The sequence below is a fragment of the Sinohyriopsis cumingii genome, unplaced genomic scaffold, assembly GCF_028554795.1.
Source record: "Sinohyriopsis cumingii isolate HCF-2022 unplaced genomic scaffold, ASM2855479v2 utg000913l, whole genome shotgun sequence".
NCBI lineage: Eukaryota > Metazoa > Mollusca > Bivalvia > Unionida > Unionidae > Sinohyriopsis > Sinohyriopsis cumingii.
This window is the reverse complement of record NW_028315943.1, coordinates 5,401,304-5,428,214: the sequence shown is the minus strand read 5'-3', so window position 1 is coordinate 5,428,214 and position 26,911 is coordinate 5,401,304. Positions and strand designations below refer to the sequence as shown.

Sequence of the window (26,911 nt, the reverse complement as noted above, 5' to 3'; positions counted from 1 at the left end):
CATCTATTTTGTATGTCTGTTTTTTTGGTAATAACACCCACTTTGGAGTATCTTAAATGACCTTGATGCTGCAGAGCTCGGAAGTAGGGTACGGCCTCATCATGCCTACATGTGGGATTGGTGCTGAATGAGTTAAGGCAGGTAAAAAGTCAGTCATGTGCTTTGTGATGGGAATAATATTTTCAACAAACAAAAATGCCAACATAAAAACTATACGTGCTGTGAGTATGGGTCAGGCCAAGTGATAAACAAATAACTAGACTTGAGATCTGTAGTTGCCTTGTGTATACTTATGATAGAAACCGTATTATTGACTTACATACTGATGACAGTAATCAAACATCAAAGTCTCAGAATGAGATGTTTCTGCTCCTGTTGCATCTGAAATTGTTTGAAACAGTAGAAAATTGCTTGTGGGATACAGTGTTATTTTTATTGAGTTAAAGTTCATACCATAGGACTGGTACCATATACAATATTGCTGGGATCTGGCAACTGTGATGAAAATCTGAATGCATTTGACCTTAGCTCTTAAGTCCCCACACCCATTAACATTACTAGGACTTGTAGAGCTAAAGTCTCCATCAGTATAACTAGAACTTACAGAGCTAAAGTCCCTATGATCAGTATAACTAGGACTTGGTGAGCTAAAGTCATCACCATCATTATAACTAGGAGTTGTAGAGATAAAGTCCCCATATCAGTATAACTAGGACTTGTAGAGCTAAAGTCATCACCATCAGTATAACTAGGACTTGTAGAGCTAAAGTCATCACCATCAGTATAACTAGGAGTTGTAGAGATAGTCATCACCATCAGTATAACTAGGAGTTGTAGAGATAAAGTCATCACCATCAGTATAACTAGGAGTTGTAGAGATAAAGTCATCACCATCAGTATAACTAGGGCTTGTAGAGATAAAGTCATCACCATCAGTATAACTAGGAATTGTAGAGATAAAGTCCCCATATCATTATAATTTGGACTTATAGAGCTAATATTAGCCTCAGCTAGATCAGTGAGTAAAGGGGCTTTGAAATCTCATGGCAAGAGTGAAATAAAAACAAATTTGAAATTAAATATTGGTAACAGGAATGCATTTAGAACATAGTTTTCTTAAACATGATGAAGTCAAGAAGGAAACACTGGCAAGTAGGAGTGATAACTCCCAAACTGATGTATATTATTCCAAAGACAGAAGCTACAATGTCATTACCCAAGCCTAGTTTAACAACATATATTTCTTTGTTCTTTGTTTAAGAATGAAATACTTTTTTCTGATATTTTGTGTACTCAACATAACATAATTAACATTCTAAGTTTAAAACATTTTGTCTTTAAAATGTCCTTGAAAAGTGCTTACTTTCCAGAAGGAATATCTCTGTGAATGATGATAAACATGAAAAGGCAAATGCTCAGATCCAGCTGGTAGGGCTGGGTGTGTCCTTATTTGCAGGGCTAATCCCAAAGGCTCTGATTTGAAGTTGAAGGTACAAACGAATAAGCATGGGTTATGTATGCTTTACAGATATATATTTCAGATTATAATTGAGTTTCATAGTATGTGATGAAATTTACACTCTTATTTTAGGGTGGATTCTTTGATGAGGATGACAGTGAGTTGTTTTTTCCACCGTCCAATATTTTTCGTGGAGATAAAGAGGTAAGACATGTTCGGAGAAAATTTATATTTGCAATAGTCTCACATCCCAGTTTTTGCAGTTTGTAATCGTATACTTCTGTTGTCTGTGTTAATTTAACTTGCAGTATGCCAGTGGTACTACTTCAGACTGGGTGAAGTGTTTCTTGCATTCAAACATGAATGTCATTCAGCTGTAACAGCTGTGTCCACAAGAGTTAATTAAGTGCTGACAAAGTTCTGATATCTGACGTGTGGAAGCATTTGTTGTATTATTGCACTGAATTAAAAGCAGACTTGCATTGTATTATCATGTTCATTACATCTTTTGTAAGGAAATGGAATAAAGAAAACTTAAAAGGCATGTAGAGCTTACTTGCTAGTGGCCCCAGTCATGCGTCAGATCAGCACATTTCAGTTGATCAGACGAGCACTGTTATAAATATTATTTTAGCAATATAATTAAACTACCTTAAATTAGCATATTCACTCACATATGTGATCAAAGATAGTATGGCAATATGAATACTTGGTGAAATAAAAAGCCATTTTTCAAAGACTTAGTTCATTGTGGAGATATGAGTTTCAGAGTTTGTAGTGGACTTAAAATTCCTGATTGGCACTAGAGATTTCCTCAAGGGTGAGAAGAAATTTTAATGTTACTTGCAGTGAAATCATCACATCAATATTTTACTAATAAAATGTTCAAAACATCTATTTCAACCTTGTCAGTTGATACATGAAATAAGTGGCCCAGGTTTTTTAAAACATTGACTCTTATTGGTTGTGTATTGGACAACTACAAAAAGCAGTGACGTAATATACCCTATTTTTGTATCCACATGAAGGCTGTTGAAACCATTTGGAATAAAGGTGAGGATCATAATATATACTGAAAATAAACAAATTCATTAGAAAAGTACTTTTGTGCCAAATGTTTCGAATGCTATTATAAAATGAGTGTTCAGCCATTATGAAGCCCCTTTGCTCGCCACCCTCTGATTGTCTTGATGTCCAGTGGGAGGTCCCTTAGTAACTTGTGTCCTCACTTATAGTGGGGCCTATGTTTTTGGACCTGTTTGTGTGCGAGTTATTTAGGGACAAATGTACATACAACATGGTGTTGTAGCCAGTCCTTGCCATGTGCTACCAAAGAAGATATATGCTGATGTTTAAAATGGCTGTCTTGAGAAATTAAAGAGGGAAGTAACTCTGCCTTTTCACCAAGACACATTTGTGAGTACTGTATGTCAGCTTAACTTGTTTTGAATGTTGTTAGTAATGGACCTCCAGTTCCAAATTATCAGACACATTTGCCTGCTGTAATGTATTTTAATTTGTTGTGTGTAATTGACAGTTGGAGTTGGGCCTACCTATTTTCTTGTTATTGTCTAAGAAACATATTACTTAGCTAATATTTTTCTATGATTTGAAATTATATTTTAAAATCCTTTTTACTTAGAGATAAACATGTATACAGATGTTGAGCTTTTTTTAGAAATCAAGAATGTTCTGGAAGCAAGTTGTTACAAATTTGATGGGAAAAATTACCCTCATCCTGGTTCTGATATTGTGACAGAACTTTTTGTATAAATGTTGTTTACTTCAGAATTCCATATTTTAACACCAGTCTTAGTGGAATCAATTTAAGTTCTGCTTGAGTTAATATTTGAGAGGATTTATTTATTAAAATTATTCACTGGAATTACAAAGTGCTTTTTGGCTTTAAGATTAAATTGCTGTTTTGGAATTATTGTGAATTCATTCAAGGACATTTTGGATTATATCATTGTGATACATCAAGACTGTTAGCACATCTACACTGCCAGGCTATTGGCACATCAGCATATTAAAAATTGGAATTAATTTTGAACATCACTGGAATTCATTCGGAAGACCCTCTATGTTTGGATTTGTGATAGAACCTTTATTACTATTTTGTGATATAATTCACAATACTGTAAGTTCTTTTTAAATTTGCTCTTTATATTCTAGGGAAATAAATTATTCGTTGAAATCTTTTGTAATTTTATTTTTTTTTCTTACTTTAGTTTAAGACCATAGTCATAACACTGTGATATGATTGATGTATATAGATCGCATCAATATCAAAAGTTATTGAGGAAAAACTATTTTAATATTAAAAAATGAAATGGGATCTATGGCCATACCTGCCTTTTAAAAGATACTGTTATATAATGAAGCATACTGTATGGATGGAGTCCTGAATCAGAAATGAAAACTTAAGTTGTAATGGACCAGTAGAATCATAATGAAAATATGCTTCTTTAGTACGGATGGTTCATTTAAAAGAATTTGTCTTCAACACAAATTTAACTGTATCTGAAAAATTTTCAGCATAGGTTGGGACTGTGTCGTCTTTTACACATTTTCTTCATTGTTTAAGTAGTAAATCCAAATCCACCATCACTGCCGTGATGATTGATGGCTCTGAGTCAATTCATTTTTACAGTGTCATGAAATAGTACCTGAAGGCTATTACCATTTATATCTATTAGAATAACACAATTTTTTCCCCCGCAGGCAGTGGCATCTGAGCCTGTGGGGGGTGCAACTTTTTTTTTTTTAAATTCCTGTTGGTGGTTTTATGTCTAAGGGCTTAAATTTAAGTAACAAGTTGAAACCCAACAAACATTCAAATTTCAAAAAAGAAAAATTTATTTCCTTAAATTATGAAATAAAATAAAATGAAAGAATTAACAGTAACTTAAAGTATTTGAATTCCTTGAATTTCCTAAATTGTATTATCAATTTCACACTAATCTGGAAACTTACCAAAGATATTCTGAATGAAGGTTCTAATGTGTTTATGTGCTAATGTTCTACCACCACTGAAGAGTCACAGTTTTAAATCCAAAAGTTTTTACTTCAAGGTAATCCCATGGAAAGTAGGGTATCGCTAAAGTCCTTGAACATTTATGCTAAAGTCCTTAAACCTTTCACATAATCCAACTGAATTATTTAAATATTCAAGGCCTGAATAAATTCTTATAATCTGATAGGTATTGACTGTTCAAGCAAACAATTCTAAATAATCACGATTTCCTCTCATTCTTATATGATCTGTCATAAACTTTAAAATAACATACCTGTTGCTTGTATCCACTTATATAGTCTCTAAATGCATACCAAATCAACAAAATCAAAATCACTTAAAGATTCTTGATCAATTTAAATGATTATATTACTAAATAACTTAATCTGACCTTCTCATTTTGTTGAGCCACTCAATGATACTTTTATGGGACAAATGCATTCCAGGTTTCAGGTGGTATTTACGTCACCTCCATTCAAACTAAATGCATGGCATACTTGACAAAAGTAGTCATTGACTTTACCTGTTTAATCTGCCTTGTTCTGTGAATGAAATTCTACATGTATTATACATGATATCCTACTGCAATATAAGCCATCCACTGAATTTAAGGAATTCAAATATAATCGTCATAAACCCAAATGACTTAAATAAAACTATATTATAATAATAAAATCTTAATAGTGGTATTCCATAAAAAAGAGTGGTTACCCCACCCCCAAATTAGATTTAAATGGAAGGCCTTGAATATAAGATAATAAGATACATTAACGTTAACTCAGTCCATAACTGTTTAGTGAGATTTGAGTTTTGTAATTCTGGAAAGGTTGCATAAGAAATGAAAAATGAATCAAGTGATTGAATTACTTCATGGATTGAATTCGTATTTGGTATAAGGCTTTACAGTATGAAGAACTACATCAGGTTCAGTTTCTTTACCCATTTTTGGGCTGAATTTTTATGGAGTTATGGCCCCTGTCCTCTAGCTGTATTTCAGCTCAGTAACTTTTGAAGGACATAATGGACTGCAATCAGATTATGTTTGAATCTTTACATTAAGAAAGTTTGGATAAAATTTATCATTTTCTGAAAATTGTTTTAATGCCTTATTGCTCATTGTTGAGGACTTTATCCTTCCATTTCATTTCTGCTAAGTAATGTTTGAGAGACCTTGTGGATCAGAATCATATTTGGGATGAATATTAATATTAAATAGACTGCATCAGGTCTGCTATGTACCATTTTTAAGCAATGTTTTACAGGGTTATGGCCCCATTTACTAAGAAATTTGCCTTCAAATTTCTATCAGATAATTTTTGACTATCGGTGTTGATTTAAACCAAATTTGTTATAAGTCTTTATATGAAGAAGACCTAAGGCAAGTTTTACTTTTGCTGTTTTCCATTAAAAGTTTATTTCATAATGGCCATATTTCACTTAGAAGTTTCTTCTTGATATTGTCAGGGACATCCATTTTGTATGGACACTATTCTAATCTAAAAATGTTTTTGTATCTTTTGCAGATCCTCACACAAGCACAGTCCCCATCACAACTATCTGGGTTTAGCAACAATTTTTTTAATCAAGGTGAGAATTGATGGTTACTTATATTCAGCTGTACCTCCAGATTGGAATGGTTAGATATATGTGTTTATGATGGTAATAGAAGTGACTTAATTTTTGAAGAAAGGAACATTTACAAAACTACAATTTAGTATTAATTCACACAGTAACTAAATGCAGTTTGGGAACACACAAAAAACAGCAAAGTTGGGTGAGGCATCTTTATTGAATATTCAAGTGGCACCAGTTTCATTTAGCATGAACTAGACCTTGGGGTGAATGTGTTTGTAATGTTCATGTTAATCCTCTAATTAGCAATAACAAACTTGTACTAACTGACATATGGACAGTGGATGGACAGACATGCAGCTGGCCTTCCAGTAAGCTCTTCCTTGACCAGTAAAGCTTATAAATATGGGGCTAGATCTTAATATGTTGATTAGACTGACTCTGTATTTTACATGACATGGTGTCTAGTCACAGGCACAACCAAGTTTTATAAAGATATGTCAAAGGGTTAGAATATGTTAACTAAATGAAAGTTTAATGGACAATATAGTGTTAGTCTCCTCTAGGGACTATTTTGCATTCTATCCTAACCTACATAGAATCATGAAAACTTTGTGAGTGGATGCACCTTGATACTGCATTTTTATTCATAAAAGAGGTCTCTGTTACAAATATTTTATTCTTAATATGGTTTGGTTGATATTTTGTGCTTGAACGTCATTATGCTTTTTTCATGAAACTTGATAATTGGACGTGTCTCTGATAGTATTTCACTCTCGAAATGAAAGGTTCAGTATTTGTTTGTAACTCATGACCAATTCAGTTGGAATATATATATATATTCATTCATCAGCTTTCTGTATTAATGATTATACATTGATGTTGTATTTGACTTCCCACATCAGGTTAACTGTATTTTACATGTGAATGGTTATGGAAATTAGATGAGTGGACTGCATGCATTTCACGTGAGGCCACAGCTGTAGGGGCTAATCAGGGTAATTATCGATACATGAATTATGTATATAATAGAGGTCATACTGGTTGTCACACAAAGGTTACTCTTAGGTCTGCTTTTTTGAGGTGGACATTGAATATTGCTTATGAAGCTCATTTAAGGACAAAGATTACAATTAATCTGTATTTATTTGCATGTCACAAGATATATTATATTGTGAAGTCTCTCAGGTGTCTGTCCATTCATCTCTGTGTTACTATCTTCTTTTCTGTTCAATAATTTGAGTAGACAACTATCTACTGATACCAAACTTTATTAATGCCTTGCACTTGGTAATGAAACTTAGACAATCAAAAGTCTGTTATTTAATTATTGTTTACACTCTGCTTTGCAATTCTATTCAGCTTGGTTGTTCTTTTCACCGAAGGTATAAAAACTTCTTGTTAATTGTTTTAGAAAAAGATTTTGAAAAGTTTTCCTTTTTGTGATAAATTCGGGTTTTTTGTGTGCAAGTTTTCTTTTTTATTTACAGGTATTTACTTTCCTTTTTGATGTTGTAAATTGGATCATAATTAAGTTTTAGTTTTACATGATTTTTGTATTTTGAAGGAGGGTTAGCCATGTTCAATGCACAGCAGAGGGGAGGTGTATCAGGACCACAGTTCCAAAGAAACAATGCACCGACACCCACAAGTATGAACCCCAACTTTCAGCCCATAGGCTTACAGCAGCAGTCCTCACCAAGCAGGTACTCTCTGTCTCTCTCTGTCTGTCTCTCTCTCTTCTCTCTTCTCTCTCTCTCTCTCTCTCACACACACACACACAGTAAGGAATGAAAAAAGTGAGTGAAGGCGTAGGCCTTAACATGTTAGGCTCAGAGACAGTTGTGAAGAGTTGCAAAAAAGTATATATAAAAAGAAATTGACAAAGTTTTAGAGAAATCATAGACTCCTACAATGTTTTTCAAATTATGTACTATTTAAGAAACATTTAAATTGTGATTGGAGAAACATACATTCATTAAAATGAATTTAAAAGTTCAATAGCTCTTCAATAATAAAATTTTGACACACCCAAAACTTATGACATCATGATAACATTACACAGTGTCATCAAATGAAATCAGTATTTTTCATCATGATATGAATAGAATCTTATATTTGTGCTTATTTCAGTTGAAATTTATGAAAATCAGTGAATAATTTCAGTTTGTTACTTAAAACTAATGAAATTATTCAACTCATTTCATAAACTTGTATGATATCAATGTGTTACATGGCAAGAAAACAATAAAAAAACTTGTGATATATATCACATTTTGAAATGACATCTTAATTAGCTGTAACTTATTGTCTTGAATCATGTTTTATTTATCTGTGTTTCGTTGATCCTGTATCCATATGTCTTTTGCACTCATGTTATCTCTCTTTCTTTAGGTTTATATTTCTTTCTATTGATGTCTCTCAGTAGCTTTACATTCCTTTCTGTTGGTGTCTCTCTTTTCTGTGGGTTTATATTCCTTTTTCTGACACGGATCATTCCTTAGGGGTTGACTATTAATCTGTCTTGTTTACTCGTACATTTGATTCTGTGTTTTCAGCAGGGGTATAATATCAGCAATAGGCCAGCAACGAATGATAAACCAGCCCCCAACCAGTCAAGCAATGTCAAATATGCAGAAACGGCCAATAGGATCTTTGGGATCTATTGGTTCAGGGCTATCCAGGTAATCTGACACATTTGAAGGGTCATAGCATGCTTTTCATCACCTTGAAAAATCAGTTTATTACGTACACATTTAATTCTATTTTGGCTGATCTGGTAGTTGATACAGATGTTTATTTCTGTATCACACATCCTGTCTGGAACATGTGTTTTCATTGATGTCTGCTCTTTGGTATATATATTGCATTGAATCATACTTTTATAAATCCTTATTTGTTAAAAATTAAATTCACAATTTGTATAAAAAAATTGCAAAAATAAAAAGAGGTTTTATATCATAAATATAAAATCACAATTGTGTTTTCTTATGAGTGGAGGGAAACAACTCATTTGATATGGACTATATGGAATAAAACTGTCATTATATGCAACATGTGACAGAACACTGGAATATTACCAAGTCTTTGTATTCAACATTGTGACATAATTTTCTGGAATAACATGGTCTCATTTTACACAACATGTTGATACAACACCGAACTATCAGTGTCATATGCAACATGACATAACAATTTGGAACAACAAATTGTCATTGTATGCAACGTGGTAACATAATCTGGATTAACATGGTCATCGATCAACACTATTTACATTTGTGTGATAAATAGAATTTTATACCCAAGTTCATCATACACGAAATTTATAAATCAATACACCAGTCACTGCAAGAAGCTCAGACATTGTATAAATTGAATTGTTTTGAAAATGTAGTCAAATAAAAAATTAGGTATTTTAAGGTTGGATGAGCTTCTTAGGTGCCTCTTGTAGTATTATTACTGTAATAATGGTAATCAATAGAATGTCCCAAATCCTTTATTTCATGCATTAGATACATACAGACTGTTTAGCTGGACCTAAATGACAGGAGTACAGATCTTAGGAATTTTGTCATTGTTGCTTCTCTTGACAAGATGGTCATAGTGACATGAGATTTTCACAAAAAGACTTGTTTTGTGTTCTGTTTGTGCCCATGTGATATTTGTACTAGTCATACCTTCAACACAGCAGCTATTGCAGACATCTTAAAAATCTTGTTTTAGTTTAAAGGATTGTTACACCAGCAAGAGGTTTTCAGTAAACACTTCTAACTATATAATTGGTTCTAATTGAAAATGACGCATATATGACTCCCCCAAAATGCAGCCATTGTGACTAAAAAAGAACTTGTTAATCTACTCCAGAAGGAATGGTATTGTTTTATATTGCATTGTTTCATATTAAAAAAAAACTCCTTTCTTTTTTGCGGTTAGGTAATTTTTCCTGTGTTAAAATGATGCTGACAAAACTTCCAAATGGCTTGAAAGCTATCTTGACAATCTTTATATGACTTCATCTGTTGAGTGGGTGATCATATCAACATGGAGTTTCACTAATTTGAAACCATTATAGTAGTACATATCTGGATTTGATGAAAATGGTGCTGATTGGACCCACAAAATGGCACTGTAGACCATCTCAACAAGATTTGTTTCACTGCAGTTGAACAAGTGGTGTAATTGACCAAATGCTTGTTGTCATATGTAGTTTGTTATGAATGAAAATGGTGCATATGTGATTAGTTGTATTCCTATTGCCACAGAGAGGTCCCTAATGTTTCACATTCTTTGCATTTCAAACCTAGTGGAACTTCAACACTAACATATCATCTGCATTTGCCAGTGTTTGTTGTTGACACAACAGGGGGTATGTAGTTTTATAATGTTCTGCAAGTTCCAGATAAGTACATAAATTACTGTAATGTTGAAATGTAAGAGCATATTTTGTCCCCTTTTTGTTTTCAATTTGTTTTGGAGCCATTAGAATTAAACATGACTTACAGTCGATGCAGACAAACAAGTATTTATCTTCTGTGTATGTGTAGGCCTTCCATCCCTTCAATGAATATGCACTCTTCCAGCATTTGGAAGAAGAGCAGGAATCTAGTTAGAAAACTTTCATTTGGTTTGAAACAAGAAAAAGATGACAATGTTAAGGACTTTGTGGTTATAGTCGAGTGAGAAATTATAAATCAGTGAATGAAATGAATTAATTCTGTACATTTTTTTATTTCCTTGATGTTTTTAACTTTTAAAAATGGTTGGGGTTTGTAAGTACAAGTTGATAAAGTGTATGCAGAAACTTCATTATGTGTAACTTCAAATGGCACTCTTTTGCTATGTGTAACTTCAAATGGCATTCTTTTACTATGTGTAACTTCAAATGGCACTCTTTTGCTGTGTGTAACTTCAAATGGCACTCTTTTGCTGTGTGTAACTTCAGATGGCACTCTTTTGCTATGTGTAACTTCAAATGGCACTCTTTTGCTGTGTGTAACTTCAAATGGCACTCTTTTGCTATGTGCTTCCTGTGCCTGAAAATACTGTCTGGGGAATTAAACACTGCAGACATAAATGTGGATTTTGCTACGGTGGTTTTTATTTTTAATTGTAAATGTGACGCTTCAGTTCATTTGTGTTTGCAAATGATGGATGCGCATGCTCTGTCCTTACAAGGGAAGTATCTCCAATATATACACAAATTTAATGATATATATTACAACTCATCAATTCATTGAATTTAAATTTTAAACATTAGTTATCCATAAATATTCAAAGTCATTGGATGAATATTTATGTCAGAGAATGGAGGTTATAAATCTTGTGTATCAATGAACATTTGAGTTTCCCTTGATATCTGGTACCCTTGCTTTTGCAGCAGTTGATGTTTTTGGGTCCCACCGATTGCATATTTTCAAGGGAGAGGTCTTCCAGGTATACTTTTAAAGCAAAATTATTTGAAAAATACCTAGAATTGCTAACACGCAACAGACCTTGAGATTTTTGTCCTAATCATGTAGGATCATATTTGATGTTCCACAACTGCATGGGTGATGTAAACTTTACATGATTCTGTGTTATTTGAAATCTGAAAGGGTTATTTGTCATAAAGTGTCTTCTTTTGCTACTGTAGAATAGGCAAACAGTAAATGTAGTTCATCCTTTACTCCATAAAGGCTTGCAGTTTCTGTTGGACATTACAGAAGATTTTGTGTCAGTCTTGTGTGTGTATGTTCTAATTATGATCCTACCTTACAAAGTCTGACTCCATTAGTCATCATTTGTCATCACGGATAACGTTTCAGGCAAGATTTGGATTTCAGTGGGCACGTTTGGAATAAAATTTTAATGATATGTCAGCACAATAAGGGCAGTATGATGTCATTTTAAAGAATATTTCTTAAAATGTCAACATGAAGAATTGCTCCCCCCAAAAATTGGACAAAGTTGATTTAACATTCTGGGTCATCATTAAGAGGAGTTACAGCCCCTGATTACCTGCAGCCATAACTTTGTTTTCCACAACAAATTGTTTGCTTTGTACCTAATTTTTTATTGACTGGACTTTGAATGATTTAAATTCCAGCATTCCATCACCTCATATGCAGGTGCTGTTATTCCTGAATTGTCATCATCCTAACTTTCCTTTCAGCACAGTAACTTTACAAAGAAATTATTTATTTTAATTAAATTAGGCATGTAACTTTTTTATTGATTAGATATTAAATGATTTTGATTTCAACTGTTATGTGTCATCATTTAGTATAACATTAATAAGGCTTGTTTGATTTCAGCAGAAGTTTACAGACATATGCATATTGATAAGCACCTTCATGAGTTCTCTTTTATTTACATGAGTTGTTGGCCCTGATTGACCTTCCTGATAATCTTGGTCTTGGCAGCTTAGCTTTATGAAGTGTATTGAAGTTAGTGGCGGGAATGGGATGGACCTTATGATGATCATCATTTTTTTTTTATGAAGATGAGACTATAGTAAAATTGGTAAAATCAGCATGTTGCAAATTTTGGGAAATAGTTTACATAGTGTTGTGTTCTTACAATACTACATAAGCAGCTTCATTTAAAATGGTCATTGGTTAAGTTATGTAAGATACATGAATGATATCAAGTCCACTTGGGCCTCTTGCTAAGAATGAACTGTACCTATATTGATTTTCATCACTGATGTTTTTTTAGTGTTGGAATTATTGTTTGAACTTGTAGGTTACAATGTTTGTAATAAATGTTGGCATACATAATTAATTGTGACATTTTTTATTTTTGTTTACAGTTCAGCAGCAACACAGATGTCAAACTTAGGGCAAGCTTTCTTCTCTCAAAGTCGAGGTATTATTATGACTTATTATCACATATATAGTGGTCCCCTCTCATAAGGTTATCCCTTCAGCACCAAAGAAGGTAGCTTAATAAAAGGGGTGGCCTCTCATGGGGGAATATTAAAAATGTGTGTTTTTGTTGTTGGGTAATATGGTCTCTGAATTGGGTTGTCTCTTTTGGGAAAATGGCCTTTCAAGAGGAGGATCACTATATTATCATCATCATCATCATTATTATTATTATTATTATTATTATTGCTTACTTTAGTAATGTTGTAATTTGAAGCTATGTGCCTACTGACTTTATAAAATTTGGTTGGATTCTTTAATATTTTACGGAAGACTGTCTTGTACAAAAACAAGGTCATATACACTAATTTTAATTCAGCTGCATGTGCTACATCAGTGCATTCCTTTAAAGTGGAGAGCCAGGTGAATTGGCCATTAAACTGCCTATTCTTCCTGGTTGCCTTTTCATCCAAAATACAATAAAAATATATCCTGGTTAATATTGCAGCTGTAGCAAGCTATCATTGACAGAATAAATGCTTTATGTCTTCACATACCTACATGATGTTTACAGATGCTTATGGCTGAGTCAAGGTCCTTTGACAATATATTGAAAAACTATAATGGCAACCTCTTGTCACACTTTGACACTTATGAAGTCATGTAATGCATGACTGTTGACGAATCCATGTGAGCTGATGGAGCAACTTATAGATTAAGATAAAATTGAATCCAAATAAGAAAAAAATCACTTTGAGTGGCTGATTTAAAAATAACCAGTTGCATTTATGCATTAATTAGATCTGAAAATGTCTTTGAAGTTTTGATAAACAATTACATGTAATTTTTGAGAAATGACAATCATTGAATCCATTACAGTAAGATATTTTATCATACTTTCAAGTTAAATATAATTTGAGAATTGGCAATTAAAGAATCAAATATGTAAGATAATTTATAGTAGTAATTCAAATCTTGCTGACAGGGCAAATTATATTTCTATAGAATTAGTCCAAGCTTCTTTTCATCCTCTTGTATAGCACTTTTGTGAAAGGTCTTTGGTTTTGGGGGGGGGGGGGTAACACCACCTGACTGGGCTTTCACCCAGCATAGTAAATTTCATAATTTAGAAAATAATAATAATAACATGATCTCTTAATTTTCCTTGTATATTTTGTTGTCAGGTAATGAAGGTTCTCAGCCAAACTTTGATCTCTCTGAGTTTCCTACATTGGGCAATAGAACAATAGCATCCAGCAATCCTATCCAGGCACCCAGGAACTATGGTAATATATATAGATTTGTCAAAAATAAAACCCCATCTAATTGAATGCCATTTGCTTAATGGCCAGTTCAGTTTCTGCCATGTTTTTGTATTTTTAAATTCAGCTCATGTGATAACATTTCAGCATGTATCTTTTGGGCTCAGTCATCATCAGAAAGTTTGACTCCTGCCAGATGATTAGATGATTATTTCTGTATTAGCACATTTAAAAAAAAAATCATTTATATAATTTCATTGCAAATCCGAAATACATACAGAAATATTATCAACATGTGTGTCATTGTAGATGCAACATTATTTGACTTGTGTTCAGGTTGTTTTTAAAATTCTAGTTATTAATCATTACCCTGATACTGAAATATGTAGATTTCTTATCAGACAGACAGATGGACAGGAAGTCCCACGATAAATAAATTGATTTTTACTGTTGATTGAGAGGATGCCATATTACAGGCTTGTGCAACTTGTTTTAGGACAGGGACCAGATTAGCAATTTTTAAAGCCATACTCTGTGATGCAAATCAGTTTATAAAACCAGGTCGCACTCTAGATTTGACCCACAGGCCATATGTTGCACATTCCTGTTTTATTATGTATAAAACATTTGTTAGTAAAAAGTAAGGAGAACTTGATGTTGCAAGTTCCAAACTCTTTGCTGCTGATTACTGGTAGTTTTTGGCAGAAGCAAAAAGTTAAATGTTTTTCAGGTAGCTAGTCTCATTCAGCCAGACTTGCATAGCTCTCTGAGAGATCTTTCCTGGCTGTCATGCTTTGTACAACTGATCATGACCAATAGGTGTTGCTGATGATTTTTTCTTTCTTCTGTCTAAAAGGATACACCAGTTATACCCTAAAGTTAATCAGCACTATTTGTACATAAGTGGTAAATGTAATTTAATTTATAAAGTATCTTAGAGGTAGTAGAATGTTTTGGTGCAGTGCATGCCCCTTTTGTAATCATTGAGTTGTGTCAGTCTGACAGTTTGCAAGATTCTTTTGCAGCAGCGAAAGCCTGTATCACTGTTTGTATATTTTATTGACAGACCTGCCAAACAATCAACAACTTTACTAATGTTTTGGTGAGCTTGTTTTGAGTGCTACATTTGTTTGTATAGACCTTTACCAGACTTTCATATGGCAACGATTTCTAGGAGCAGCATGGGAATTCTGGTTGAATGAGACTGTGAGGTAGTTAATGGCCAAAAATTATGCAGTTATGGTTTCCTTCACTAAAGAGTGCACTAGGAAAGGTAGACAACCTAACCTGCTGAACATAATTTGATCATATTTGACAGAATGTATTCTGGCTTGAAGAACTAGAAATGTTTAAATTTTTACAGATGATGCTGATCTTTTATCTGATATGGACACGATTATGTTAAATAGAAAACACTTAAATGACTCCTTATTAATAGGATTTCATAGAAGGTGACTGAACGCATCCAGTCAGAAGACTCTTCAGTTTGAAACAAAATTGTTGATCTGCCATCAAATATTGTAATAGTAAGATAGACAGATCTTTGAAGATTCTTCTAAATTACTGCTTTACAGAATTTCACAAAATTCGACAGAAAGTATCCTGACATTGAGAAATTAAATCTGATACTTATTCACCAACATATATTGCCAAGGAACTTTTGTCATTTAACCCTGTTTGTATGTCTCTTAATTGATATATGAGATCAGCATTTAACAGTATTTGTAAGGTTAGTGCTAAAATTTGATGAAATTAATATGACAAGCAAAAGAATTGTATAATAAAATTAAAATCTTTCCGTGTACAAATAATCTGTATATTTGCATATTTCCAGTAGGAATGGTCAGCAAGCCAGTCCAGGAACAAACACCAGAGTTTACAATACAGCAGGAAGACTTTCCAGCCCTGCCAGGAGCACAGAGTAAGAGTCTGTAGTTCAGCCATCTTATTATTATACATTTGTTAGATTATTTCCATAATGAACACTGTACTGTGTTTTGTTTAACAGGCTTGAAAAATTTCTGGTTGGTAGGTGGGCTTTTTGTAAACATAAATTGCTTACTCTATGAATTTGTATCTTCTTGATTGGTTCTGACCGTCCAACTGAAGAACTTTGAAATAGTCCAAGTGGTCAGTCCAAATAACAAAATGACCGTAACAAATGTGAAACAGACCAAATGATGTAGATAGGAATAACTTTTGTTGGGATGGATGTATATATTATTTTATCCATATTTAAAATTATGTTTGGCTTATGTCAAACTTCACTGGTCTCAAAGTTTTGATCACAAAGATGAATCTAAATTATACATTTCAGTGGAAAGACGTTTTCACATTTTGACAAGTGCAGGATTATTTTTACATGGTCATTATGAACAAGTTGTTTGATTGTATTAAACAAGATTTTACTTTACACAAAACTTCAATATTCAAAAGAGAAGTGCACAAGTAAAGCCCTACCCATTTCTGAAAAGGAAAGTTGTGGTCTTCTTATGCTGAAAAAAATCTTAACTGCCATTATTGCAGTGTCTGTCGGAACATGTCATTTTTAACAGTAGCATGTGACTTTCATGAAATAGTTTTAAGTTTTATAGTATAACAAGTATGAATGGAACACATGTATGTGCCTGCAACCACAGCTTATAGATAGAGGGAAGTTGGGTGGATGGATGGGCAGATAAAATAAATCCTATATATTGTACAAAATGTAAGTTGGTGTGACCTGGATTTGAACCCACTTTTGGTTTACATGGGTGCTTGCACTTTTCAAACTGATCAAGTTTCAAAATTCACAGAATCATAACAGCTGCTGGAATAACAATTTTGAACTGTGTGGCTGCAAAATATAAGTGATATGGGACAGGAGTGACTGAGTTGGTGGCTGAGTGAGTGATGACACATCAGCACATGAAAGAGTATTTAGTGCTGAAGCAGTAGGAGTTTAGTGTCCTTCCCATAGACATCCACAGCAGTCAACCTGCCTCTGTCTGGACTGGATTTCAACCTCCAAATCACAGATTACATGTCTAAACTACTATCAGCTAGCCTCCATCAATCATGGCCAGGTCACAAAGCTCTATGAATCATGGCCAGGACACAAAGCTCTATGACTCATGGCCAGGACACAAAGCTCTATGAATCATGGCCAGGACACAGAGCTCAATGAATCAGGGCCAGGTCACAAAGCTCTATGAATCAGGGCCAGGACACAAAGCTCTCTGAATCAGGGCCAGATCACAAAGCTCTATGAATCATGGCCAGGACACAAAGCTGTATGAATCATGGCCAGGTCACAAAGCTCTATGAATCATGGCCAGGACACAAAGCTGTATGAATCATGGCCAGGTCACAAAGCTCTATGAATCATGGCCAGGAAAGCATGAACAAGTCAAAGTTGCCTCTCAAGGCTATCAATATTTAAGATCCTGTTTCCAGATGTATAGGAAACCTAATAATGTACTACATGTACTTGCTTGGAAGTTGGGTCCGGCTCCAAACAACATAGACTTTGATCTACTAATTCATAATGCACCATAATATCAGGGGCTGTATTGTTTGTTGAACTAATTACTTCTAACAAGCTGCACTGACCTAGATCTTCTAGCTCATTTTGGTTGTGTTTATCTGGGTCTGTGCAGTATGTAAGTATACTTGGTTTAGAAAATATTAAAAGACATGATTTGGAAACAAATCTGAATTTGTGTTTGATCCCAATGTTTTTGTTTGTTTAGGTACATTATCCATGTTTGTATCAGACCCAACATCCTCCTCAGGATCCTCTTCAGATCTGTCAAGAAAAACAGTAAGTATGATATTACACTGGTCAACAGTGAAATCATTACTGACTTGAAAAGGCCCTAATCTGTAGTATTTTGGTGTGCCGAACACGAATATAACCGTGAAAAATTTGTATTGGCTCTCGTTTTGAAGATATTCATATACCTCATTTTCTACGTTTCACTGTGTAAATTTCTCCAGTAGGACTGCAGCAACATCCGGAATAATGTTGTAACATTGCATAATACCATCATGCTCACATCATCCACAGTTGATTGCATCATTTTCTGATGCAATGCAATACTAATGCCATGCGGCTGCTGAAGTAAGTTGACGTCAGCAGTGTACTATACATGTGTAGGCCTATTATACTAATGCCAGGCGGCTGCTGAAGCTGACGTAAGCAGTGTACTATATAAAGCCCAATCAGATAGGTTCAGCATTTAAAATATTTTAGACGTTGTGCGAGACAGTTCAAGCTACTGTTACATAAAACTTATTATTTTATCCATTTACGTACAATAAAGAACAGTAATGCCTCGAAAGTGTGTTAATACCGCGGACAATTTTTGCTATATTTGTGGGGAAGTGACATTTGCCAACCAGAAGAAAAGTATCAATTCTCAAGTGAAGAAGGCATATCATCTTTACTTCGGATGCAAGGTTGGTGACCAAGACAAGCCTTGGGCTCCGCATATATGCTGTGCTACATGTACAACACAGCTTTCACAGTGGTTGAATTGCAAAAGGTCATCAATGCCGTTTGCAGTCCCAATGGTGTGGAGAGAGCCAAGCAACCACCTAAATGACTGTTACTTCTGCTTGGTTCCTCCTCTTTCCGGCGGAATAACGAAGCGAAAGAAGTCGAGAATAGTCTACCCAAACATTCCGTCTGCATTGAGACCAGTTCCACATGGTGAGGGACTTCCTATTCCAGAACCTCCAGCAGAATATTCTCTTGATTCATCTGACGAAGACAAAGGTGAGTCGACCTGTTCTTCTCCTGGTCCATCAGCATGCAGTGATCCAGATTTTCACTGTGGTGCATCATCAACCCCACACAGAATAACACAGGAAGAACTAAATGACCTGATTCGTGATTTGGACTTATCAAAGAACAAGGCAGAATTGCTAGGATCAAGACTCCAACAATGGAATCTTCTAGAAGAAGATGTCACAATTACTGCATATCGAAAGCGCCAGCAGCAATTGGGGCCTTTCTTCAGAAAGGAAAGTAATCTGATATTCTGTTCCGATATTGAGGGCCTCATGAATGCTTTAAAAATCACTCATGACCCACAAGAATGGAGACTATTTGTGGACTCTTCGAAACTGAGTCTCAAGGCTGTGCTTTTGCACAATGGAAACATTCTTCCATCTATTCCAGTAGCGTATGCTGTCCACATGAAAGAGACATACGATAACTTAAGGCAGCTACTGAATTCCATTGAGTATAACAAGTACAGCTGGCACCTCTGTGGTGATTTGAAGGTAGTTGCCCTTTTAATGGGACTGCAGCAAGGATATACAAAATACATGTGTTTCTTATGCGAGTGGGATAGCCGAGCAAGGGAAATGCACTACATGAGGAAGGAATGGACTCACAGGCAGAATGTAGCCATTGGAGAGAAGAATATCCAACACCCAGCTCTGGTTGAGGCTCAGAAAATCTTGCTACCACCCCTTCACATCAAACTAGGTTTGATGAAGAACTTCGTGAAAGCCATTGACCGGACTTTGCCAGCATTCCGATACCTGCATGAAAAATTCCCTCGACTCAGCGAAGCAAAGATTAAAGAGGGAGTTTTTGTGGGTCCTCAGATTCGAGAGCTTTTCAAAGATGACCGGTTCAACAACTTGCTGGAAGGTGACGCGAAACAAGCATGGAATGCTTTTCGCCTAGTTTCTACAAACTTCCTCGGAAATGTTAGGGCAGAAAACTATAAGGAACTAGTAGAAGACATGTTGATGAAGTATAAGAAACTTGGCTGCAATATGTCTCTAAAGATTCACTTCCTTCATTCCCATTTGGATTTCTTTCCTAGCAACTGTGGTATTGTTAGTGATGAACACGGCGAACGTTTTCATCAAGATATCGCAACAATGGAACAAAGATACCAGGGAAAATGGTCCACTACAATGCTGGCTGACTACTGCTGGACACTCCTCAGAGATGCTCCCGAACAGCTGTACAAGAGACAGGCGAAGAAATCTAAGATGTAGTCAATGACTTGATTTTTTTATAGGTAGGCTATTACAGTTGACCTTTTACTATTGGAATGCATTTCGTTATGTAAACATTAATTTCTTGCAGATTACAAAAAAACTAGAGCCAATTTTGCAATTTGACTGTCATATTCGTGTTCAGCACATAAAAATTGATAAGAATTGACTAATTTTATTTCAGTAACATGACTTTTGTAAAAATTTGTTGTCCAGTGTTATCTGAATGTTTTGTTTTCTTCAGATGCTTAGAAATATTAAATTGTTTGGGAGCAGTTGTTATTCAAAAAGTGTCTTGAGTTCTTGATCAAGAAGGTCTAGTTCATATGTTTCACTTCAGGTAGAATTGAATTATAGACCAAGGACAGTCAGTATAATTATTGTATTGTTTCTTAAAACAATAAACTATATACAGTACATTTAATCAGTGAATATCTTTGAACAGTTTTTACAGATTAGTAAACTTTAATCAGATGCATTAAGTATCTGGATAGAAAACCAAATTTGTTCTTTAATTATGGATTGTGTTAGAGTAGTTGTATGTTCATTAATCAGCTGTTTTGTATATTTGATCAGAACTCACTTGGAATAGTAGTTTAAAAAATGTGTTATGCTTGGGAAAATAGCCTAATACATGTATGATGCTTGGAATAGCAACCTAATAGATATATTACACTTGGAATAGTAGCCTCATATATGTATTATGCTTGGAATAGCAGCATCATACATGTTTTATGCTTGGAATAGTAGCCTAATACATGTAATATGTTTGGAATAGTAGCATCATACATGTATTATGCTTGGAATAGTATCCTAATACATGTATTATGCTTGGAATAGTAGCCTAATACATGTATTATGCTTGGAATAGTAGCCTAATATATGTATTATGTTTGGAATAGCAATCTAATACATGAATTACGCTTGGAGTAGTAGCCTCATATATGTATTATGCTTGGAATCGTAGCCTAATACATGCATTATGCTTGGAATAGTAGCCTGATACATGTATTATGCTTGGAATAGCAGCCAAATACATGTATTATGCTTGGATTAGTATCCTAATACATGTATTATGCTTGGAATAGTAGCCTAATACATGTATTATGTTTGGAATAGTAGCCTAATACATGTAATGTGCTTGGAGTAGTCTATTATAAGTATTATGCTTGGAATATTAGCCTAATACATGTATTATGCTTGGAATAGTAGCCTAATACATGTATTATGCTTGAAATAGTAGCCTAAAACATGTACAGTGTGACCCTGCTATAACTTGCTCCATTATAACACAAATTTGGACATAACACGGTCGTGGCATATCTTTCTTGTACTCGAAAAAAAAACTTTTTAAAAAGTACTAAAATAACTTAAAAAGTTTATTATCATTTAGGAAGACATTGCACATGAATAATACAAGACGATAATAGGGTGGCTCCTGAAATTTTATGTTTTTTTCTCATACACGAAAATATTCCTTTTTCTTCATAAAGGTACAAAAAAAATGTGTAAAAGTTTATTCTGGGATCATGTAGGGCTTTGCCAATGTCGCAAGCTGTAATTTTCTTATTGATAGCAGAATATACCATCTGGTGATTTTTTTTATTGGCGACATTGTTGGCTGTTTAAACTTGTATATACAACTATTGGTTTGGAGTGGAGAAATTCAGAAGCCCCATGAAAAAAAAGCCACAAACTTGATACAAAATGCACTGAAATTTATCTATTATTACATAAACAATTTCATTGTCGATATTGACAAACCATCTTAACAGTGCATTGTTACATCATAATCTGCTTATGTTGACATAGAGCATGAGCATTATATGTTGTGAGATATCCGCCTTTTTTAATTTGTTGTTGACATTTCTGGTGGGTGAGACGAGGCATTATCTTGTAATCTCTCTTTCGTCTAATTTTTGGCCGCTCGCTTGTAATTAATATATTTATATAGGCTGACATTTGTATGTCGATGGTAAGTAAAATTCCTCTTCTTTTCACTCAGAATTAAATCCTTCAGAACGCTCACATTTTCTGTAATAATCCCTGTCATCAGACCAGAATACCTGCATCTCTATCGTCTGTTGACCATTTGTTAAATTTCTGATGCATGGAAAGCAACATCACTCCACTACCACAAATGTAAAAAAAAAAATAACCATTTTACCTAACGTTGGCCAATTCTTTTTTTAAAAATGTACCCAGATAAAGTAGTTTGCTGAAATTTCAAGGAAAACAGATTACCTTTGAAGCACTGACTGTAAATTATGAAAATGTACTAAGCAAGAAAAATCAGTCTCAGTCATGCAGTACGATTATTTGATATTGCCATCACAATAAGAAACAGGCATTTGTTTGTTTCTCCAAATCTGTCCTTTAGCGGTGACTTCAATAATGCATGCACCTTTCATCAAAGAAAGCTGACTACAATCTTCAGTAGAAACAAAGTACTTTTCTTCAAAGTAAGTCAGTACCAAACTTAATTAAAAGCAATGGAATCTGATGAATTTTTTCATTTTCCAACATGCCTGAAACACGTTTACTGTGCAGTAAAAGTTTCCTTTTTGCAGGGAAAAAGTTTATGCTTATGAATGCTACCAACGGCGGCTTAAAATGCAAACTAACTTGTACTGACTTGCTTCATCATTTGTTACGTGATTGTGCTATGTTTATCCACTGAATTCAGACCTATATGACCTATGACAAAATTATTAAATATTTAAAATGTGTGTGTGCATATTTTTATTGGAATTACTTGTATTGTCGATTCAATGTATGTGATGAGATTCATGGGTGAGTACATGGTGTTGATATTTTATTTATGCTATATGTTAGACATGTATATATAAACAGTATATACGTATATGTTCCAATCTGTGGTTCTCTAAATAAAGTAAAATATTTCTCATTCAGTATGCATCAATTTAAGATGGTAACTGTGCCAATGAAGCACATATTTTACTGCCTGCATTTATTACCTACACCATCCCCCCTCTGCGCACATTTTTTGTTGTTGTACATACATCATTTTCTTCAGTTAACTGACCTGGTTGCTTATAACACGGTTCAGTCTATAACACAGTTGGGTTCTGTGGCTCCCAACTACCACGTTATAGCGGGGTCACACTATATTATGCTTGGAATAGTAGCCTAATACATGTATTATGTTTGGAATAGTAGCCTAATACATGTATTATGCTTGGAATAGTAGCCTAATACATGTATTATGTTTGGAATAGTAGCCTAATACATGTATTATGCTTGGAATAGTAGCCTAATATATGTATTATGCTTGGAATAGTAGCCTAATACATGTATTATGTTTGGAATAGTAGCCTAATACATGTATTATGCTTGGAATAGTAGCCTAATACATATATTATGTATGGAATAGTAGCCTAATACATGTATTATGCTTGAAATGGCAGTCTAATACAATAGTAGCCTAATATATGTATTATGCTTGCCAGGTTGGTACTAGAATTTCTCAAATAATTGTCAGATTTTTACCCAGGTAAATACTGAGATGTTTGATTATCTAGTGGTTGTACACTCTGAAACTTTCCATTCTGGATCTGACTCTTTTTAAGCTTAGTTATTACCCATTTTATTATCTATTTCATAATTCGCTATTTTCTCCTCCATCATCTTGTCAAATTAACTCATTAATCCATGGTGCCACAATTTTTGTTTGTCAGGAGGAGGTACCCTACTTCCAAGCTCTGTAGAAACAATGTCATTTAAGACACACCAAAATGGGTGGTATTACTGAAAAGTAGACAGTTGAACTTTCTACTTGTATTACAAAGTACAGAGGGACAAACATATTTTTTGAGACACAATTGTTTTTACACCAAAATTTCACACGTCAGAATTGGATTTTGTGTCAGGATTTTAGACTTTTTGGCCTCAGATCTAATGCAGACCAGTCTGAACTGCATGCAGACAGGCAAACCTTTGTAAAAAGTATGATAAATTTGGAATTTCAAGTAAAAAGCGGCCAGAACACAAAAATGATGGGTCCAATAAGCAGAAGAAGAAAAAAAGAACTCTTTAACTTTTACTATTTTGCACATGAGTGAGTGAAATAGCCAATGAAAAACATTTCTATCACAACTAGGCATCAGGCTAAATGGAAATCTCTTGGAATCAGAGTTATTTGGATATATTCAGAAGCAGCCCCCAAATTGTGTTTCCTACTCATATTTCAGATGAAAGTGACAAAAATCTCCATGGTTCAAAGAAGTTAATAACAAGTTTGATACATTATTAAATTATGCATTTTCTTTTTAAAGAATTCTAGTCTCTTACATCATTTATACAGGCTTGAAAATACTTTACACTGGTGGTTATCTGTGACTTGAAAGGAAAAATCTACAGATAACAGCACAAGCCCCTTAAATTTGAAATCACCAAAACATGTTGTTTTTATGGAAATGAATCACCATGTGAATATTGTGCCCACCATTGGTGACTTGGGTGTTCATGGTTCACATCAGTATGGCATGATGAAGCTGAAGCTATTAAAATCCAAGCAAGTTTCACTTTGAGAGCGTCCTGTGCAATTGAATTCCGCAAAAGATGTTTGCACATGTCATGTAATCCTGGACCAGCATGGTTTCCACTGAATGTTTCAGTGTACTGCTTTTTAGTTGACTTTGTAGAAAGTGGGATGTAGCAGTCATTTTTGTCTTTGCCAGCATCAGAAGTTTCTTAACAGTTAGTTAAAGTTTTTAATTTGTATTCATTTCCACAAGACTTCTGAGGGATTCTCATCATGCTTGGCATGAATCATCTTAAACTGGGCTAGTTCATTCTGGGACACTCTTACTAGCCCCTTAAACTTTGAAGTCACAGTCCGTCTTGTAAAATTTGCATTGTGTTTTGGTTAACGTTTGTAATTTCCTTTTGCAAAACCCCATAATACATTTTGTCCATACTTGGATAAATCAGTATGATGCAATGACAGTGCATCCTGTGAATCAAGTGCGTTAATGAGTCAAGATCACATAGAAAAGTTTCAGTGGGATTTTGCCTCAGGACATTGGGGTATTTTTTTGTACTTGTGTCTGTCCAAAGGAATGGCACCCATCAGTGAAACTGGTCCAGCATTTTGTTTTCATGGATTGCCATGAAACTTGTAATTATTATGGTCATCACTTGAAAATGCACATATCTACAAATTGCTTTGTGCACAGTTTTTGTTTGATTAGCTGCTGTTTTTTTGTACACCCACAGTGAGGTCCAGCGTATTATGTCTATTGGTCTGTAAATTTCATTCTGCACAATAACTTAGGTTCTCTGCCATCTAAATATCACATGCATTAAGAAGATAAATCTCTTGTAATTATTAATGCAAGAATTTTTTTAAAAAATAGCACCTAGTCTCATTTGCAGATGATTGCATATGCGTGTATTTACCGATAATTTTAAATATATCTCCTTCGTACAAAAAGTTGTCATTAGATAAAGGAATTTATTGAATTTATTCTTTTATACAGCCGATCAACTTAATCTCGGGTTCATCCTTTGAACAGTCTTCTAGTAAGGATGGAAAATTTCCAGGAGACAAGCAGACAGGGGGACCATACAAGAGAGGAATAGTTACCCACCAAGATGGTCAGAATAAGTTTCAGCCTATCCCCATTTTAATGAAATGTTTTGAGATTTTTACACGGTCTTGCTCCTGATACTCTAAATTTTGTCAGAACTAATAAAAAGGTAATAAAATGAACTCTTATGTAGTTGTGTATGAACACAGTGTTTCAAATCTGTGCTCTTAAAAATAAGTAACAGAAAAGAGTGAAAAGCAACAAGCTTTGTAAAATTAGCAAATAATTTATTTTTCTAGAATACAGAGTGAAAATGAAAAAGGAGAGCTTATGGTATTGCAGATTAAATCCCCAAATAATCTGTGAATTAGAGACACAAGTCCTAACTATTTAAAGTCCTGAATAAAATTCTTTTGAAGTCCAAATTAAATCCAAAACTGAAGGCGACGATGTAGCTTGTAGAGTATTGATGTGCCAACAGTCTTTTGTTGAATCACAGTAATATAATTCCAGGCTTGAATTCATTATAAATTCCAGTGAATGTCTATGTCCAATAATTTTATCAGAGCACTTTTGTATTTCCAGAGAAAATAGTGACTTGAATTCAGTAATTTGAAGAAATAAAGTTCCAAAACCTAGACCTTGACCCAAATAAACATATTTACTTCTGGTTACAATAATTCTGATTTTAAACCCGTACACATAGAGAATAATTTAGCTATGTATTAGTTGAGAAAAAGTCATTACTTTATTATTGGACAAGGTCAAGTCCAACATGCAATGTTACATTACACTTGCATGTAATGAATGCCCCATTAATTTTTTCAAGAATGATGATAAATTTGTTTTCTTTTACATCAATAAAATTTTGCCATTGGAAGTCAAGGTTACGAGTATGCTGGTAATTGGTCTTAAGACATCAGAATTTGACAAGACTTTTTTTAATTATTTAATAATTATTTGTTTGAAGAAGCAAATTTCAGGTTTATTATAACTCTACATACAAAGTAAACTGGGACACCAAGTGGCTGAGTGGTCTAAAGTGCTCACCATTACAGATCACTGCCATCTCACCTCTGTTTGCGTGAGTTCAAGTCTCAGGCTCGGCTAACGTTGGTACGTGAGAAAGCCTGCCAGTAGCTTCTCGTGGGTCGGTGGTTCTTCCTGGGGTTTTCCAGGGTTCTTCCTCCACCAATTATACTGGC

General features: G+C 34.3%; 1 protein-coding gene across 4 annotated transcripts in view; it reads left to right on the top strand.

Annotated features, from left to right (window-relative positions):
- The window catches only part of LOC149773091 (CCR4-NOT transcription complex subunit 2-like), a 66,024-nt gene that overhangs the window by 27,127 nt on the left and 11,986 nt on the right, over positions 1-26,911 (top strand). For 3 of the 4 annotated variants that reach the window (XM_089946853.1, XM_089946851.1, XM_089946854.1), the window contains 9 exons: positions 1,592-1,663; positions 5,999-6,062; positions 7,615-7,753; positions 8,606-8,731; positions 12,838-12,893; positions 14,077-14,178; positions 15,989-16,075; positions 17,886-17,956; positions 25,656-25,773. In XM_089946853.1, coding sequence (XP_089802979.1) covers positions 1,592-1,663; positions 5,999-6,062; positions 7,615-7,753; positions 8,606-8,731; positions 12,838-12,893; positions 14,077-14,178; positions 15,989-16,075; positions 17,886-17,956; positions 25,656-25,773 — 835 coding nt within the window. The remainder of the gene's footprint in view (positions 1-1,591; positions 1,664-5,998; positions 6,063-7,614; positions 7,754-8,605; positions 8,732-12,837; positions 12,894-14,076; positions 14,179-15,988; positions 16,076-17,885; positions 17,957-25,655; positions 25,774-26,911) is intronic. The other variant, XM_089946852.1, reaches the window with a different exon arrangement.